The 17,960-nt window shown below is 42.7% G+C and overlaps 1 protein-coding gene across 39 annotated transcripts in view; it reads right to left on the minus strand.

Moving 5' to 3' along the window:
- ARHGEF33 (Rho guanine nucleotide exchange factor 33) overlaps positions 1 to 17,960 on the minus strand; it is a 111,984-nt gene that overhangs the window by 35,826 nt on the left and 58,198 nt on the right. For 4 of the 39 annotated variants that reach the window (XM_070235569.1, XM_070235570.1, XM_070235585.1 and 1 more), the window contains exons 17-18: positions 16,880 to 17,687; positions 12,374 to 12,513 (exon numbers count right to left, since the gene is read on the minus strand). In XM_070235569.1, coding sequence (XP_070091670.1) covers positions 12,374 to 12,513; positions 16,880 to 17,687 — 948 coding nt within the window. Of the gene's footprint in view, positions 1 to 3,556; positions 3,687 to 3,889; positions 6,070 to 7,018; positions 9,420 to 12,373; positions 12,514 to 16,133; positions 17,688 to 17,960 lie in introns of those variants that run through there. The other 35 variants (XM_070235568.1, XM_023619185.2, XM_070235583.1 and 32 more) reach the window with 27 other exon arrangements.

Genomic DNA, 17,960 nt, shown 5'->3' on the forward strand with positions numbered 1-17,960 from the left:
GGCAGCTTAGTCAGGGTGATAGCAGTGGAGGTGGTGAGAAGAGATCAGGGTCTGCATGTATTTGGAAGGCAGCCAATTTGCTGACAGTCTGGATGTGGGGTGTAAGAACAGAATTGTCAAGGATAATTTCTAGGATTTTGACTTGAGCAGCTGGAATAACAAAGTTACCATTACCTGAGGTGGGGAAGATATAGTTGAAACAGGTTTGGACATGTTACATTCAATAAATATATTAGACATCTGAGAGATACCAAGGAGGCAGCTGGCAATATGAGTATGGAGTTTGAAAGAGAGTTCTGGGCTACAGACATAAAATTGGGAGTCACTTTTATAAAGGTCATATTTTAAAGCCAGCAGACTGGATAAGGTCACCAAAGAAGTAAGTACAGACTGGAAAAAGAAGCAATCTAAGCAAAGGAGAGTCCTGGGTACTAACGTTAGGAGAGGGAGGAGAAAGGAGGAACCAGCAAATGGTGATCAGCATGTCAAATGCTATTTGATAGGGAGAGTAAGATGACTGAGAATGGACCATTCCTTTAGCAAGGTGAAAGTCACTGATGATCTTGACATGAGCTGTTCAGGGGAGTGGTATGGGCCTACGGAGTTTGATAAAGAATGGGAGAACTGGAGTGCTTTCCTCTTTCAAGTTTTACTATAAAAGGAAGCAGAGAACTGACACATAGAACAGTCAAGAGGTTTCTTTTGCTTAAAAAATTGGAGAAGTAAGCATGTTTGTATGCTGAAGGGTTTGCCCCAGTCGAAAAGGAAAATGTGATAATGAGGAAAGGCGATGTGATCTAGTGCTAAGTGGAAACCCACTTAGGTAGAAACACAGATGGTCCTTTACAGTAGATCCCATTACCTTCAGATGAATAGGTTTATATCCATGAGGAAGAAACGGAACACATTTAGTCTTCCTGCTAAGAATTAAGAGCATTTAATGCTACTAACTCTGAAGGGAATGAGGCAAAAAGAAGGAATAAAAATATCTCTTATAGATAAGAAACAAGTTTAAATGACATTAAAGATTATGCACTAAGCTTTTTGAAAACAACAAATTTTGGAAAAGAAGTTATTTGGTTTAGGTACAAAAATCCTGACTATTGTGAATGTTTGACAACTTCCCAAAACAATATTTTCAGCATTGCCTACATCATATCCTTATGTTCCTATATGTTTAAAACTTAGGTCTAGTGTCACACATTGGTTTCTGTTTTTCTCCCTTAAAATATATAGGTCTTCATCAATTTTCCTCAACCTTTTTTAAAGTTTTTGAAAAACTATATCTCACCCTTCCTTTTTTCCTCGACCCCTCCCCACCACATGAGACTCACTGGCCTATATACCATAAATATTAGGATGCTCAGATGCTGAGAGTGCCGCACTCGTATCTTTAAATCAGCTTTCAGAATATCAGAATCCCAAATGTCCCAAAAGCATTACCGTTTTAGGCTCAGGAAGAAAACTATTAATGGTGATATTTCAAGAGGAAGTTTAGTTTGAAAACTAGACTTAATTTTATTATGCAACTTAATATAAGATATTCATTTTATTCTTTTTCCAAGTGCATGCAGCTGATCATCTGGAATATACAATCAATTTTACCAGTTTATTATGAAGAACACTGATCATATGTATACATTTTTAATCAGAGTCTTATTGTATATTATAGTAAAGGTCACAGATGATAAATTTAAGAATTCAAAAAGATTCATTTGGGTTTTGATGAACTATGAGTTTTCTGTATCTCAAGGTAAATATAATCAATTATTTATTCTTTCCTAAAATTTAAACTATGGAGAGAATCTGAGTGCCAAAGTTTACATACTAGATCATTCAATTTATTGGTCTAAGAGGTAGTGGCTCTAAAATTTCAGTGGGCCAAAGAATCACCTGCGTGCATTTAAAATGCAGATTCCTGGAGACCACGCCCAAATACTGCAATCAAATAGGACTGAAATAGCACCCAGGAATCAGCATTTTTACAAGCGCCCTCATGGAGAAGGTAACATATTAATAAGGACTTAAAGACAGGGAATGAGACATGAGGTGCTATAGAAAATACTGTTCAAAGCGTTTTCCCTGAGCAAGCAAAGACATTCTAATTTCAAGCCCCAGACTAGCTTAAACTACTTGTCATATGATAAAATAACAGATGCAGGGAACCCTAGAGTGTTGGCCCACAAACCCCTGGTTCTCCAAGCTTCCAGTTCTAGAGTCAGAAAAGCAGGACAGTCCTTGCTTGGGCTTGTATACAAACCCTGCAAGGCTGCAGAAAGGACCTGTTGCCACCCACAGCTGTTGTAAAAACATCCACTTCATCTTTTGGTGGAGTGCTTCTTTCTGCTTATCAACCCAAACACTTCCAGAAGACATCTGTGGTCTCCTGTGTAAACTGTCCTTTTCCAGAGGATTGGAGATCACAGATATAGCAATTGCCAAGCTCTTTCCCCCCCGACTTCATCCCTAATGCAACATTACATTAAATATCATTCATAAATATCCTTAAAGATCTCCTCTGTCAATTTACAGTACTACCTAGAAAAACTGTGAAATGAGCCAGGACAACACAGAAAACTAGCAAACTTTTTTTTTAGTGGAGAGATGTTTTCTAATGCTAGATGCTTGAAAGTAGCAGTGGTGCCTTTAACCGCTTCTGAAGACAACTGTATTTTATTTCCTTTGTGATTGATATTTTTCTTGAAAAAAAATGAAAGGCAGGGAGGTAAAGTGACAACTCTGAAGCTCTCTGTCAAATTATGAGTAGAAATTATTTTCCGTAGCCCTCTATCCATCAGAGCACTACCAATAACGTTGGCATCAACCATTTACTGAGCTCCTACTATGTACTATCCTAGAGGTAGACAGGAATAACAAAAGATACAGCATGATTCCTGCCCTTGAGGGGGTCTTACATTCTTGTTGGGAAGACAAGACAAATACATCAAAAGATATTGGAGTTACACAAGAGGTCACAGAAAGATGAGGGAGCTTAAACTGGGTCTTGAAGATTAGAAGAGAGGAAGGAGGCTAGAGAAAAGGCATGAAGCAACAGTGAGCCTGAGCAAGGTGCATGGCTTGCCAGGAAACAATAAAAGCCCAGTTTAGTTGAGGTACATTAGCTCACCAGGACTGCAAAGTGGGAGAGAGTAGCCAGAGAGAAAACTTGAAGCCATACTGGAGAGAGAGCAAGCCTTGAATGTCAAGTCAAGGAGTTTGGAATTTGTAGACAAATAAGAACAGTCAGTTTCACACAAAGCAATATTTGGGAATATTAATGTGTTAGAGACGTGTAGGATTGATGGGAGCAGAGAGAACGTGGGGGCAGTTAGAAAGCTACCAGAAAAATCAAGGTATCAGGTGATGGAGATCCAGAGAGTAGCAGTATTAATTATTACTAGTTTTATAGGCTTAATTTCATAAAATATAACTAAATTGAGCTGTGCTACATATGCAGTGTCAAGATTTTTCAAAGGATGTTATCAAAATGAAAATTTGGGAAGTGTGTCATATTTCTGAAACCTTCCCAGTAATTGATCAGTTTTATGATAAGCAATACGAAGAGGAAAGAAATTTATTGGGTTTTTTAAATATTTTATTCCAGAGGTTGTGACTTCTATTTCACTTTCCATGTCCAGTCAGTTTGCCATTGTGCTTTCAAGCACTGCCCCCAAAACTTCTTTGGCCTGATAATAGAGAGAAATCTAATTTCAAAGGAGTTCATTAATTTCAGGAAAATGAAAAGCTTGGCTTAAAATTAAATATTGGAAACTCAAAAAATTTGGCTGTGATCCTTTAAGCGTTCCAGACATCTATTGTTCAAAATGCTAACAGATGAGTTCCTAATTAGTCATCAGACAAGTAGAAGAAAATTTCTAACACTTAGAAGTGAAACTTCCCCTATTTTATTGAACGCTATATTGCTAGAGGAACAGCTTCTAAAGAAGCCAGGTTGAGTACAAAGATTTTAAATGAACAGTAGCAAAATGCCCCTAATATACCAGCAATAACTGCCTGGGAATTGAGACAAATTGTTTAAACCTAATTTTTTTCTATTATGATTCTGATGTTTGGGGTATGTCAAGGATACGGACCATCATAGACATATCCATGTAGAAACAGAGCACATTTTACCCCATACCCTGGCAAGCCTCATTGCAATGATTCCTCTGTCTGAGCTGTAAGAACTTTGTTTCTTTACAACTTACTTCTGGAAAACAAAATAAGGTACTGCCAACTCTATGTTTTCATTCTGACCTGTTCTTAAATGTTCATTCTGGTGTTTGCAGCAACCACTGTGAGTGAGCCATTAAAGCATTAATGTTGTTGCCACCTTCTTTGCAGACTGAAGAAAGTGTCTTTAGGAGGATGTGGCTAAATCAGTGCTTTTTTCCCCAGTCCATCATGAGTGTGTGTTGACACTCAGGATCACTAGCGCATCTTTGAATCCTAAGTGCTCTATAGAACACAGACTCTGGACTGTTCCCATCTGCAGCACAACCCACATGAGGGAAAATGTTTCTTTGGTCTCCCAGTTTCTAGAGAAATTATTGTTTCCTGTACTGATTTTCATAACCATAGAACAAGAGAAATACTACTCTTAAGATTCTCTTCTTATTTGGAGATCAATGTGTCTTTGAATCTTCTTTATCATGGTTTAAGCACTTCTCCAAAACTCAGATTTGCACCATATAAAATACAATTCTGTTCTTTGATCATTTGCCTTAAGGGATGTTAAATATTGCCTTAGGGTTTTTGGAAGATATATAGCAAGACAGAACTGGTCCCTAACATAGTGTATATTAGTCTAAAAACACTGGGATGAATTAATGAGCTAAATGCCTAGGAAGCATAAAATTCACATCCATGTTAAATATGAACATGCTCCATATTATACTGGGGGAATGACTTCAAGGTGGAAGTTTTTGTTCTTACAACCATTTATTTTCCTCCAAATTTATTGTGTTTTTCTGTAATGCTGTGAAAAGTCTTCATTTCCCCTTTCCCAAGTGTTGAGGTTCAAAAAGCCAGCTCTCAACCATAGACTAATCTTCATCTCTTCAGTGTCTTGTATGTTGATTTAGTTTCATATGTAAGTATTTATATTAGTTTTCTTAGGGATTTATACATCAGAATATATATATATATATATATATTCCTACACAGATATATACAAGTTTTTTATCCTCATCTTACCACTTGACAATACAACTTTAAGTATGTTTTACACAGCTGTTCCTTGGTCAAGATCATTTGCAAGAGCAAGTCGGTTTCTGAAGAAATCTTGTTTGGTGGGTGAAGGATCCATTGAGGGACTCTCATTAGTTTTTTCCCTGTATTCTGATCCACTGGACCTAAAATCTCAGCACACAGATAAAGTACAGGTTGATTTGGTTTTAATTGTTTTCAAATATTTTATCTATCCAAATTGTTTTGCATTTGTAAAACAGTTGCCTCTTACATCTGGAATAATTTTTACTTCCCCTGAATTTCATGACTTAGCACATGTGTCACTAAGATTCGCAGCAAACATAAAGAGAATATCTTTCTAATGCTTTATGGAGACAATTGTGACAATTGTGTATGTCAGTGTAAGACACTATGTAATAACACTGTAAAAGGGGAATAAAAGCTCAGAAAATTTGAGAAATCCTATTTTTGAACTACTCCACAAATTACCAAGGCCCTTAAATTTAAATGGATGGAATTCATTGTTCTCAACCAAGGTTATCAAGGCCTTTACTGAATTTGGGCATTACATTACAAACTCTTGCTTTTGCTTGTTTTCATTTTTAAATGAAAGATTTATTGAAGCCAACCACACATATATGCTACATTTGGTAGAATGCAGAAATTAGTACAGTAATCAGATTGAGGAGATTCTATAATCTCAACCACCACAAAGGAACCAAGCCCAATCAATAGTCAACAACTCAAATCAGTCCAATTGAGTCCCCAGTCGAGGGTGCATTCTTCCTTTATCTTGGTTAAGCCAGTTGGGTAATCCATTCCAGCTCTGCACCTTCTCCAGTTTGTTCATGTCAGAAGTCCCTGGAGGGAGGAGGCTTTCTGGAAATAACCTCTGATAAGCTAGGCTGGGGTCCTTTGGCTAGTTTAAACTCTAAACTAGAATGGGTAACACTAGCCCAGTGTCTAAGAACCAATCTCAAAAGACCTCATGCAGGATGTATGAAAGTGATGTTAGACATGAAATTCTTTGTCCAAAGTTCCTAGACAACTGAAAACGTTCTCCGTATGCTGAGGCAGAGTCAGGCATGCTTCCACTATCCACAAAAGAAGGATAAGTTCTTCCACTATCAGGGGTAAGCTATGAGTCCTCATTGTTTTTATTAGATAATTATGACTCTATCATTTAGTGAATTAATTGGGCAAAATTCAAAGATCCCTTTATATTATCCAAGGAAAGAAGTTGGATCCACACAAAGACTAAAATACTGATGTCTGGAAACCTGATGACTGACTAGATTTTTTTACTTTTCACTCTGGTATTTGGTATCACAGATGAAGCCATAGCTACCCACCATGCTTTCTACTTCTGGTCAAAAAGGAGCACTTTTCCACTACATCCCAGTGCATAAAGGAAAAACTATTCTCTCTCTCAACCCAGTACATCTGGATAGTCATCTAATAAGTTGATATCTGGGTGGGGTGAAAGTCCTCTTTTCAGAAGCCCCCTTGGCACTCTCCCTTGAAATAGCCTCCACAATGCCCCACCCTAAAACTCCAGGCCTTCTCTCAACTCTCAGAACTCCCACCTACCTCCAGTTCAAATGATACTTGATTAGTAAAATTGTTCCCAAAATGTTAGGAAGATATATTTTGAACCATTTCATTCTTTTCTCATATCTTCTGTTATCCAGAAGACTAGGAATGCCTATAGTTTTGGGGGCAGGAAGTCGTAAATAAGATTTGAATGTGGCTGTTGTTTCTTTTGAATTGTTCCCCCACATGACAGTTTCTCAACAGAAAGTTGTTAATCAAAACTTAAAATCTTTACCTCACATTTCCCCTCTTAGCTGCATCTGATCTCTCCAAAACCCAACATGTCATACTTTGATGGTTCCAACATGCAACTGTTGCGTGTTTACCTGGAAATGGGAAAGCTTTGATGTCACCACCAGCCCCAAGGACCACAGAAATCTTCACCAGTTGCGTTCCCATTTCTGAAACAAATGCCAAAATCGCCCTGTCTAGTTTTCAGAGTCCACAAACTCAGCTTAGTTTTTTCTTTTTTAACCGCTCTTCTCACAAATCACCTTCTCTGTGTCTTCACGTGTGTGAATTTCTCTGTTTCTTGATATTAAATATTAATTAACTAATGGCTAACTTGCTAATCCTTTTCAAAATCCAGAATTCTACTGTAGCCGTGACTAAAAGCTCATCTTCATCCTTTTAAAGATAATTTTAACAGACTGCTTTATAACGCTTACATGGTATAAGCCACCTCAACATTTGCACTCTTTCAAAGGTGTGGCTGTTAGGCTTTGAAGTAATGTATACCTAAATTACGGGGAAATAACCTGCAGAATCTAGGAGAAAGGGCCAGTGTATCTGCTTTTATTCCCTTTCTCTTTAAACAGGAATGGCTTTTGAGCTCCTGGGCCATTTTGGCTGACTGCAGGGCAGATCTGAGCAGACACAGAGGGACAGGCAGGCAAACACTTGCTGGGAAGTGTACAACTGCTGCCAGTACATTCTGACACATAGCCATCCAAGTGTTTGACGGAGAGAGAACAGACCTGTTGCTAACATTCCTTCCACTCAATTGACAGAGACAAAGAAAATAACAAGTTGGGTAGGTCATACAAGTACAGATTTGCTACAAATAAGCTTTGAAAGTTTGTTTGGAGTCGGGGAAGGGAAGAGGGGTGGAATCTAAGGCTGCAGCACCCTCTGACTTCAGAAGTCTTGGTTTTCTGATTGGAAAGACTGTCCACCTTTAAAGTTTTGGGAGACATACACATGGAGAAGTAAGGGAGCAGGGGAACACCCTTCCTGTTGGCCAAATCAGTCGGCCCTGGTAACAAACAAGGTGGCAAATGAGCATTCATTTAATATATATTTGTTGAGTGCTTACTATGTTCTAGATACTAAACCTTGTAGCTAGGTTACCCTTACATTTGGACTGTAAGCTCCTAATAGGCTGGAACTATTTCTTTTACTTCTTTTGTGCTAGACAGAACCTAGTACACTGAAGACCTTAACTACGTGACTGATTTCAAATGACCTCTTGAGAAACCTTTGTAATCAGGTTTAAGTAATCTAAAATGTTATCCCTTCAACAATCTCCTTCAATTTTAGACTTATATAGGAAATGAAATGGGAAATGAGATTGAACCTCAAAGTGGGTAAGAATAGGAGAAGGACTTGAGATAGGCTTTAAGGAGATAAAAAAGAAGGTGAAGGTAAAATTGTCCATTGATTCTTTAGTAGTCCTGCTTTCTATTACATGGTCTTCTCCACAGCTGAGGCTGGGCATATGCAAAACAGCTGATAAGACACCAAAAGAAGATGACTCACTGACATTCAATTATATGGGGCCCTGCAGAAGTACTCTCTCTGTGTGATTAAGAAAATAGAGAGATTTTGAGGTAACTGGTAGAGGGAGGTTGATGACTGGAAAGGAGACACTCTGAGGCATGTTAAGTTATAAAGTGCTAAAGAGGAAGAGAACAGGTGAGGAAGTAGAACTAATCATTTGGAAGCCATATTCTTTAACATTCACTCCCCCCAAATTTGAGGATAAAAAGAGAGAGCATCTACATTCCCTATTCCTAAAAGGTCTTACATAATCATCTTCCCCCTGCCACACCCCAACCAAAAATACTTACTAACCTAAGTGCAAGATTTATATATAACGATGAAGTAGCATTTGCCACACACTTCAGAATAGTCTAGATTTAAGTCTTTGACAGCCTCCACATAGATCCTTCTAGAATGGGATAGTTTGCCTTCCATCCTGCTCAAAGGCAGGGGGATAAGGATTCACTCTAGCATCAGCTGATCACATTAGGTCTGTTCTTGGCTTCTAAGCATCCTCATTTAAAATTTTTAAAGTCACAACATTTGCGAACTTTAAGATATGTAGTCTTTATTCTGATCAATTCTGGGCAGCTTTCAGGGACATATGACCTGGTATCTACCCAGGGCAAATGTGCCTGAGATAGAAACAATCAGAGCGGCATCCTTTTCCCCAAACATCTTGGGCATTTTTCAGGATATTTTTATGATGTCAACTTGACTCTCCCTTTTGAATCCTTGTGGGTATGAGCATTCGGCCCTCCCAGTCTCAGAGGGAAGAGAACCCTTTCCCAGGTTTTCTGTTGCATCTGGCTCCATGCCTAGCTTCATCCCGAAGCAGCATTCTGGGTGTGTGGGGCCACCAGCCAAACAAGCCCCTATGGATACAAAAAGTGTGTCAGTGTAGACAGGAACGAGCCTTCAAAGGGCTGTGGGGTAGGCAGGCAGCGAGCCCCAGATGTGACACATGCAGCTTTTCTGGCACTGGTCCATACCGGACGTTTGAGGCCAGGTTCTGGATGGTTCTAGTACCCACAATTAACCACTTCTTAAAGTCACAGGATTTGCTGCCAGCCTGACCTCCCGACACATGGGAGAATGGGCTGAATGTCTCTTTCTGATTCCTCCCTGTCCTGGCCACATGCCTGACTTCACAGTGCAATTTCCTGCATAATGACTGGGACTATGTCATTCATGATTCCTATACAAGTGTCTCACACAGTACATCCATATAAGAAGGAATGCTGAATTAATGAGAAGAATGGTGTGTTCTCATCTAAGTCAAGAGCTATTAACTTTTCTGTGCTACACTAGGTCCTCCCTGCCCGTCCTCTCTACCTTAGCATAATGCAGCAAACTTTCCATGGTTCTTGGATGAAAATACTCAGGAGAAGCTATTCGAGCTGTTTCTTTATCCCATGCCATGTCCCCAAAGTGCCCACCATGGCACCCTGGACACGAGGGGATAAGTAAGCATCACCCGATGGTGCTCACAGTCCTACACCAGATGTACAAAGCCAGGAAAGCCTGCCAGATGGAGCAGCCATCTGTGTGGTGCCGCCTTTACTTCGATTAATGTTAACATTTCAGATTTTATACACAAAGGCAGTGTCAGAACTGGTGGTGGCAATACGATTGATGCAGGAGAGACTGATCTATGAGAAAAGATAAGGATCAAGGGGATCCATTTGGCCCTCTAAGAAGGATACCAAAAAGCTGTAAGAGGACCGAAAGCAATTAACCAGCACGAATTTGGAGAGTCCACAGCGAGTCCTCAGCATTGTACCAAGGGCTGTGGGGAGCTACAGAAAGATAAAACCTGGTCTTCTACATGGTGAGTCTTTAAATCAAGGCCACATTAATTTCTTGTTTCAGGTGTTAAAAAGATGTGATTAGTCAGATCCATCTACAACAAAGTCAAACTACAGATAAAGCAAATCTCAGCACTAGAAAGCACTCAGGTGATTATCTTGAGCAATCTCCCATCCCGTGCAAGAATCCCTTTCATAGCATCCCTGACCAGGTCATCTACCTTCTACTTAAGAGAATGCACACCCTCATGAGGCAGCCAGCTCCCAATTCGAGGCAGATGCATTTTAGAAAGTTCTTCCTCTTACCCATTGCTCCTAGTTCTGCCCTCTGGATACAGAGAGGACAAGTTCACTCCCTCTGCCTCAGGTAACTGGCAGATCATTTTCTTACATCTCTCTGAAAAACGGGAATTTGCAAAAGAACCAGTGTGGATCCATCGCTCACTGCTCTCCAACAGACAGTACCCAGTCATAAACAGCAGTGGACAAAAAGTGGCTGCTTGTTTTGGGAATACTATGGTTTAAAAAAAAAAAGATAGGCTCAAAGAGTGCGCTTAGGAGCTTGGAGTCCTTAGAAGGATTTAGGAACCTAAATCTCAAGGTCAGGCCAGAGAGCTGCCTGCTTCCAGGTCTCTCCACCCCTGCCAACTTGACAGAGGTAGGCACTGGGCCAGGAAAGATCTAAGTGTATGATCCTAGAGACAGGGATACAATTCTTAACTCCTCACCCCCTAGAATAAAGGGGATGTAGCAATAGTCATGCAGGTATGGGGCTACCTTAGCAAAATTGAACGGGCACTTAGAGGAGAAGGGCTGTGTCTAATTACAGTACTGTTGCTCTTCCCTCCCCTTCCCCGTTCTTCCAGTAACAACAGGCAAGGAGCAACAATCAGAGACCCATTAATCTCAGTACCACCCTCCTCATGGGAGAAGAATTAGTCAAACCATCAAAAAAAAGTCCTCACTTCAGGCCTTTCCCCAATACTTCCATCAAGACCATCATCTAAGTCAGCCCGTAACCTCCACCGTTAAGGAGAAAGTGATTTCCCTGTGCTTCCTCACTTACCAGCAACCAAAGTCAGCAATAGCATCTTTGTTTAACTTTTCCATCCACTAAAATATGACAACTTACTGTTTAAAACTAACTGCAGGAACCTCCTCTACCAAGAAAAACTAATTAGCAGGGAAAATCTAAGGGAGAGAGAAGCAGGCCTGAGGACCACTGGAGATAGAAACAGCAGTCTCTCAGGCAGGCAATGGCTGGACTGGAGAATCCCTCTATGGTCAAATGCCAATGCCCAGCTCTCTCTTCCTTATGTTTCACGCTGGGGTTTGGCCACTGTCTCCCAGTCTGTAAGACAGTGCTGGCAAGTGCTTGCCAAAATGCATGGTGGGTGATTTCATGTAACAACAAGGACTCAGAATCTTAGAAGGACCATAGAAGGGAAAGACCTCATTTTTATCTCCTATGGAGTATGGAAACTCCATTAAAGTGATTTTTAACCAGGGCCCAAGCCAAATCCCTTCAATTATTTCTGCCAGGGACAACACTAGCAGAAGTCCCAATAAACATATACTGGCATCTGGGATAACTATAGGCAGAAGTGCTGAGATGCCCTTAGAAAACCTTCCACACGTGGGGAGATTCTGATGGTGCGCCCATGACACCCAACTCCAATAGTGCATCCCACTCCTCCCGGTCTAAAAGGGATTTGATTGTCATCAGCTCAGTTCCCAGGGGACCTCCTCTGCTCACTCCTCTCAGGACACATGACTCTGGGGAAAAGGAAGTGGGGCTAAAAGATAGAAGAGGCAGAGGACAGAGCTGAGTTTGCTTTTACTCTAGGAGATTACAATGAGAAACATCTTCACCTGGCAGGAATCGTGGTTACTGGGTACAGGCACTGAGCTTGAAGCAGTTGTGTGCAACCAGGCTACTTGATACTTATTACTGTTAAAACCTCAGGACTTAGCTCAAAGGGAAATGAGTTACAATGCTGTCTTGTCTAAGGGCTACTCACTTCTTTTTAAAGAGCTTGCGGAAGGAGCTGCGAAAGCCCCCTTTCTGGTCTTGCCTGGGGTTTTGATCGCTGAAAGACGTTTGTTCGCTTTCTCTTTCGTCCTTTGGACAGAACCTGGTGGCGTCTTCTAAATGCATCTCCTGAAAACACAAAAGAGGGTTGTTTTTTTTACTCTTTCCCAAAGTTAATATATATCCTGACTGTGGGACAACTTTCTTGTCACTTTCCTCTCCCACCCCAAAAGACTAATGGTGGGCACCCTATTCCAACTAAAGCAAACCTAGGCTAATTATGGAAACAGCAGTTGGAAAGAGGATAATGTTCTGCTGAGAGTAGAAGGATTTTCTACGTATCAAGAAAAATAGTCTAGAGTAGAATTATGATATAACAATAATTAAAGATTGGGACATAAAGCAAGTTGGCAACTGTTTAAAGAGTATAGAGATTAACATCTTATTCTGGCACCAATACTGTCTTGCTGGAAAACCAGTAGTAGTCCCTTCACATCTTTGGGTATGTTTCTATTTCTACAAAACAAGAAGTTTCCTTGATTGTAATGCTAGTTTAAACTCATGTCCCTAACTCTCCATGTTATACATAAAAGAGGGAAGGAGTTGTTGAGAGGTCAGATCTTTTTAGAAGTAAATGTCAACTAATATTTCAAACCTGCATATGTGCCTTTAATCCAGTTTTTTACAATTCTTAATCCTTGATATTTGGAGTGTAAAATAAAAAGTTAAAAAATAAGCCTCTATCTTTTGTGAACTCTCTAATTTCTTTTTAAATGTGAGATGTGCTAAATAAAATAGATATGCATATATATTTATACTTCCTTTGAACAAAATATTTACTTTGAGGTGACTGAAATTTAAAAGCAATCAAAAGTAGCTGCTTAATTTTGAACCCAAAAAGAGAACCCAGGGAGTCAAAGCAAAAACTACCCTGAAAGTTTCATGCATTGGACAGGTGACTGCTTGCTGATAGAGAAGCAAAGAGTGGGGATGAATTTTTGCAGGAAACACATGGGTTTGACTTTGAGACCTTAACTTGGAGTTGTAGTAGCAAATCTACAGATTCTCTGAGATTCTGCGAAGATTCATAACTAAACCATGGAGATCAACATCTTGATGGCTTAGTGTGGTGTTTCTCAAAGTGTGGTCCTGGGGCTACAGGATCAATTGAGGCCTCTATTTAAAATGTAGATCCCTGAGCCAACCCAGACTTTCTGAATCAGAATCTCTGGAATTAGGCCTAGGTAATCCTTATGTACACTTAGATTTTGAAAACCTAGGGTTTCCAAAAAACCTTAGTGGTTTAAGGTATGCTCCTGCCCACCTGCACTTACTGTTTGTATCAATCACCTAGGAATCTTGTTGAAATGCAGGTTTTTCACAACTAGAAGGACCTGCAACTAAGATATACAACTATGTACCAGGGGGGATTTGGGGAGATAAAGCAGAAAAAAAAGTGCAGATTTTGATTCAGGAGGTCTGGGGTAGAGCCCCAATTCTACATTTATAACAGATTCCCAGGTAATGCATTCACTACTAGCCCAAGGACCACATTTAGAGAAGTGGGCTTTAAGGGACTCTTTAGGAACTGAATCTATTAATAGTTTAAGGAAAATCTTTCTGTGGAATCATGATCTTGATAATATCGTGCATTTGTGTAGCACTGGAATGCTTTACAAAGCATATTCACAAACTATTTTATTTGGCCTGATCCTCACAACAACCCTTAGGAGTAAGGTAAGGTATATGTTGTCTTATTTTTACAGATGAGAAAACTGGAGGCACAGAGAAACCAAGTGAATTTTCCAAAAGCACACAGCTATTTGGCAGCAGAGCCAGGACTAGAACCCAGATCTCAACACCCAGTTAGGTGCTCTCTGCACTACAGCATACTGTCTGCTATCCTGACTCTTAGAGACAGAACTAAAGACTAGAGTTTGGCTGTCTCTGAGGGGTGGGGGTGGAAGATACACAGTATATTTGAGGAGATGGAACCAAAGGAGCATTATACGTCTCAGCAGGAAAGAGCTGACACTTTTCATGATAGGGCTTTTCAAAGGTTAATCTTTTGCAACTAAAACCCCTATCTCGCTCCCACCTCAAACACACTCACACACAAACACACATATAGGTACAGACATGCCCACACGTACACACAAACACACCCACACTAACACACAGCCTCTTCCCACCTGGACTCTGCATACCAACTCTCTCTAGGACTCCCAACAATCCATGCCTTCTGAGGTTTTAGGAAGAAAAATTTTGTCCAAAACCAGAAATCAGCAATGCGAACTTTGAAAAATTCACATGCTTGAAAAATTTACTAAGTGAAAGAGAAAGGGCCTTTTAACTGCCCTCCGTTTGACACCTCCTTAGTGTCACCTTCTGAACTGAACTCACGTCTGACATGGTTAGGGGATGAAACTTACTGTCCAATATGTCTGATTAACAGTCCTTAATATATTGTTTATTGTTATTTGGTGTGATAAACAGCCACAAATATTGTACTCATTGTTTGCTTTACAGATATATTACTTATTATTTCTGATTAATGGTCTTTGCCTGGCAATTGTTAAACTCACAATTTTTCACATATCAACTACGAAAAAAAGACATTTTTATGAATATGTGAAATAAAAGCATTCTTTGCAGCTTAGACTATACTAGTTAGAAGGTTTTGTATGTAACTCTCTGCCCATCCCAACTGACTTGGCACTGACTCCCTACTTCCCTTGTTAATGAACTTTCAAACTCTGACACACACCTAAGATCAATTTGTATAAGAAATTTTGCCTAATAAAGTTTTATAAAGTTCAGAGTTGAAAATGAGAGCCAGAAGGAAATCTGAGAACCTTGGGGAACCTCAGGAACTTCAACTGAGCACACAAAGGCATTTTTGCCCTTTGCAGGAACCAGACAGAGACTCTGATTCCTGGAGTCCAGGTGGGCTAGAAGCTTCAAGGCTTTCCATGACCCAGCCCCTTCCTGTTCCTCTGGCCTAATGCCTACCACTCCCACCTGGCACAATATTCAAGCGGAAAAGCATCACCCTGCTGTCTTTTTAAAAAGCCCATTAGCCTTTTTTCACATTTCCCTACCCCACTCTTCACCTAGCCAACTTCTAGGCAGCTTTTAAAATCTAATTCAGACATTGGACATATCTAGGAGGACCTCTCTGACCACCATCACCCCAGGAGGGTTTAAATTCCCCTCCCCCAGTTGATTATCATTCTGTGTTTCTATGTCTCCTTCCTACACTAAGCCAGGGGTCCTGGAAGGCAGAGACTGGGTGCCATTTATCTCTGAACCTTCAGCACTCAGCCCACAGCCTGGTGCAAGGCAGGTGCTCAGTTTTTGGTGAAAAATGAATGAATTAAAGGAGCCAGTGATCCTCAATCTGTTCGCACTCACTTGAAAATGAGAATAGATGGAATGTAGGGCCCTAATTCCTGGGAAAACCCCTTCTCACTTAGGCAAAGGATCCCCTGAGCTTGATGCACGTGATGCTCCGTGGAGGTAAAGTCAGTCCTAGACGATGGCGTTTTCAAGATGTACTAATACAGAGCTGCCCTGTAAACCCTCACCACCACTTCTGAAACGATGTCAAACAGTAAGAATGGTGGCACCGGTCAGAGCTATCCTGTGACCCTGCCTAATCAGAAATTGCCTCTGTTCCAATCACATGCAGAGAAATCACGAATTTGCTCAGGATTTATTAGCCCTTTCATGGATATGTATTTAAATACCTCTTAAAATTTCCTGAAGCTTGCAGACACCCAAGTACCAAACATTGACATGGAGGCCAAAGAAGTTGTTTGAGTTAATGTTTCCTTGGCTATTTGGGGATGTCTCCGTCCCACTGGAGTCTGCAAATTAACGTGACACCTTTTCCCAATCACAGGGAAAGCAAGCGGATAGGAACCTAGCTCTGCGGTGAACGTCTCAGGGGTCCCTATTTCCGGGAGAAGGGCAACCTGCCTCCTCCCTATCTACAGACAAGGCTGCGGGGGGCCGGGAGCAGAGGGTGGGGGCGCGCCGAGCGTGCCACGTTCTCAACGTTTAAACAAGGAGATGCGCTAACAGGCCGAGGGAGAAACACGCCTAGGCCTCGCGTGTCGTGCTCTGAATTTGAAGTTCCACTCGGAGGCGGCCCGGCTTCGGCAGGGAAGCGGAGAGCACCCCTCGCTCTAACCGTGTGAGTGCTGGGGGCAGGGTGTCAGCAGACCTAGGAGGAGTCTGTTCTTTCTAGAATCGCTTTGCCGTCGCCCATGCCTACGGATGGCGTGCCCTTGAGTCCTGCGACTGCAGAACGGGTACCAACACGCGCCCTCGAGGGCGACTGAGGGGCAAACCTGTGACCCGGGCTTTCCCTCAGCTGCGCCTGTCCTCCGCTCCCCTCAACGCTAGGTGAGCCTAGGCTGCTCCCTGGAGATCTAGGCCCGGGGCTGCCGGCGCTGCGGGACCGCGTTTCGTTTTACTTTACCCTCCTTACTTCCAAATAGGTCTGCTTTTCGCTTTGGGACCTCTGTTGGGGGAAGAAGGTGCGGGGCGCGCCGCGGGCGGCGGCGGCGGCGGCCTGGCCGTGCGGCTGCGCGGCGCGCTCGGCCTTGAGTGGCGCGCGGCCGCCGCTGCTGCTGCGCGTGCTGTAGAGGCGCGGGGCCACGCCCTCGGGCGGCGGCGCGCGCGGGAACTCCTTGAGGGAGCGGCTCAGCGGCTTGGCCTTGCCGTGCGCCTGCGCCTGCGCCTGCGCCGCCGCCTCCAGCTTGTAGGCGCCGCTGCTGCTCGCCGGCGACGTGGCGCTCTTGGGCAGCGGCTGCAGCGGGTGCTCGGGCCGCTCGGCTTCCATGGCGAAGCTGACGGGCCGGAGGAAGCAGATGTCCAGGCTGGACTCGGAAGAGGCGGGCGAGCAGTTCTCGAAGAGCGCCGGGGCTTGGAAGGGCTCCTCGTCGTAGGGCGCGGGCAGCGCGAAGATCTCGCCGCCGTACTCGAACTCCTCGTAGGCCGCGGGCACGTAGCCGCGCGCGTCGGGCAGGAGCTCGGCCGGGGCGCGCAGGGAGCGCTCCACGTGGCCCGGCGGCTCGGCCGGCGAGGGCTCGAAGTCCATCTCGGGGATGGCCTGCAGGGGCCCGGCGAGCGCCTTCACGTCCTGCTCGGCGGCACAGAACTGCGCTGGCGCCAGGAGGCTCTCCGGCCTCTCGTGCTTTCTGCCCTCCATCTCCCAGTCGCTGGGCTTCCCAGGCTGCATGCTCTCCATCAGGCTTTGCTGTTGTTGGCTTTTCTTCATTGGGGGCATCAGATGTCTTTAAAGGGGAAACAGAATACAAAAGAGGTGTGCTTACGGTTAGTGCAGGCCTCTCACCCAGCAGCGCAAGGCTGGGGCAGCAAACATCCCGCAGATACTGCTTGGGTGCAAAACTAGCAGCTCCTCTCCTCCTCTTGGCCCTCTCAGGCGCCTACGTGTGTTACCTACCAAGCCCCGCAAACTTCCATTAAGGAGTTCCCACGCACCCCAGTCCCCCAAGTGGGAGAGTGAGAATACCCATCTGTAAAGCAGATGTCCGAAGTATCCGTCT

The sequence above is a fragment of the Equus caballus genome, chromosome 15, assembly GCF_041296265.1.
Source record: "Equus caballus isolate H_3958 breed thoroughbred chromosome 15, TB-T2T, whole genome shotgun sequence".
Classification (NCBI taxonomy): Eukaryota; Metazoa; Chordata; class Mammalia; order Perissodactyla; family Equidae; genus Equus; species Equus caballus.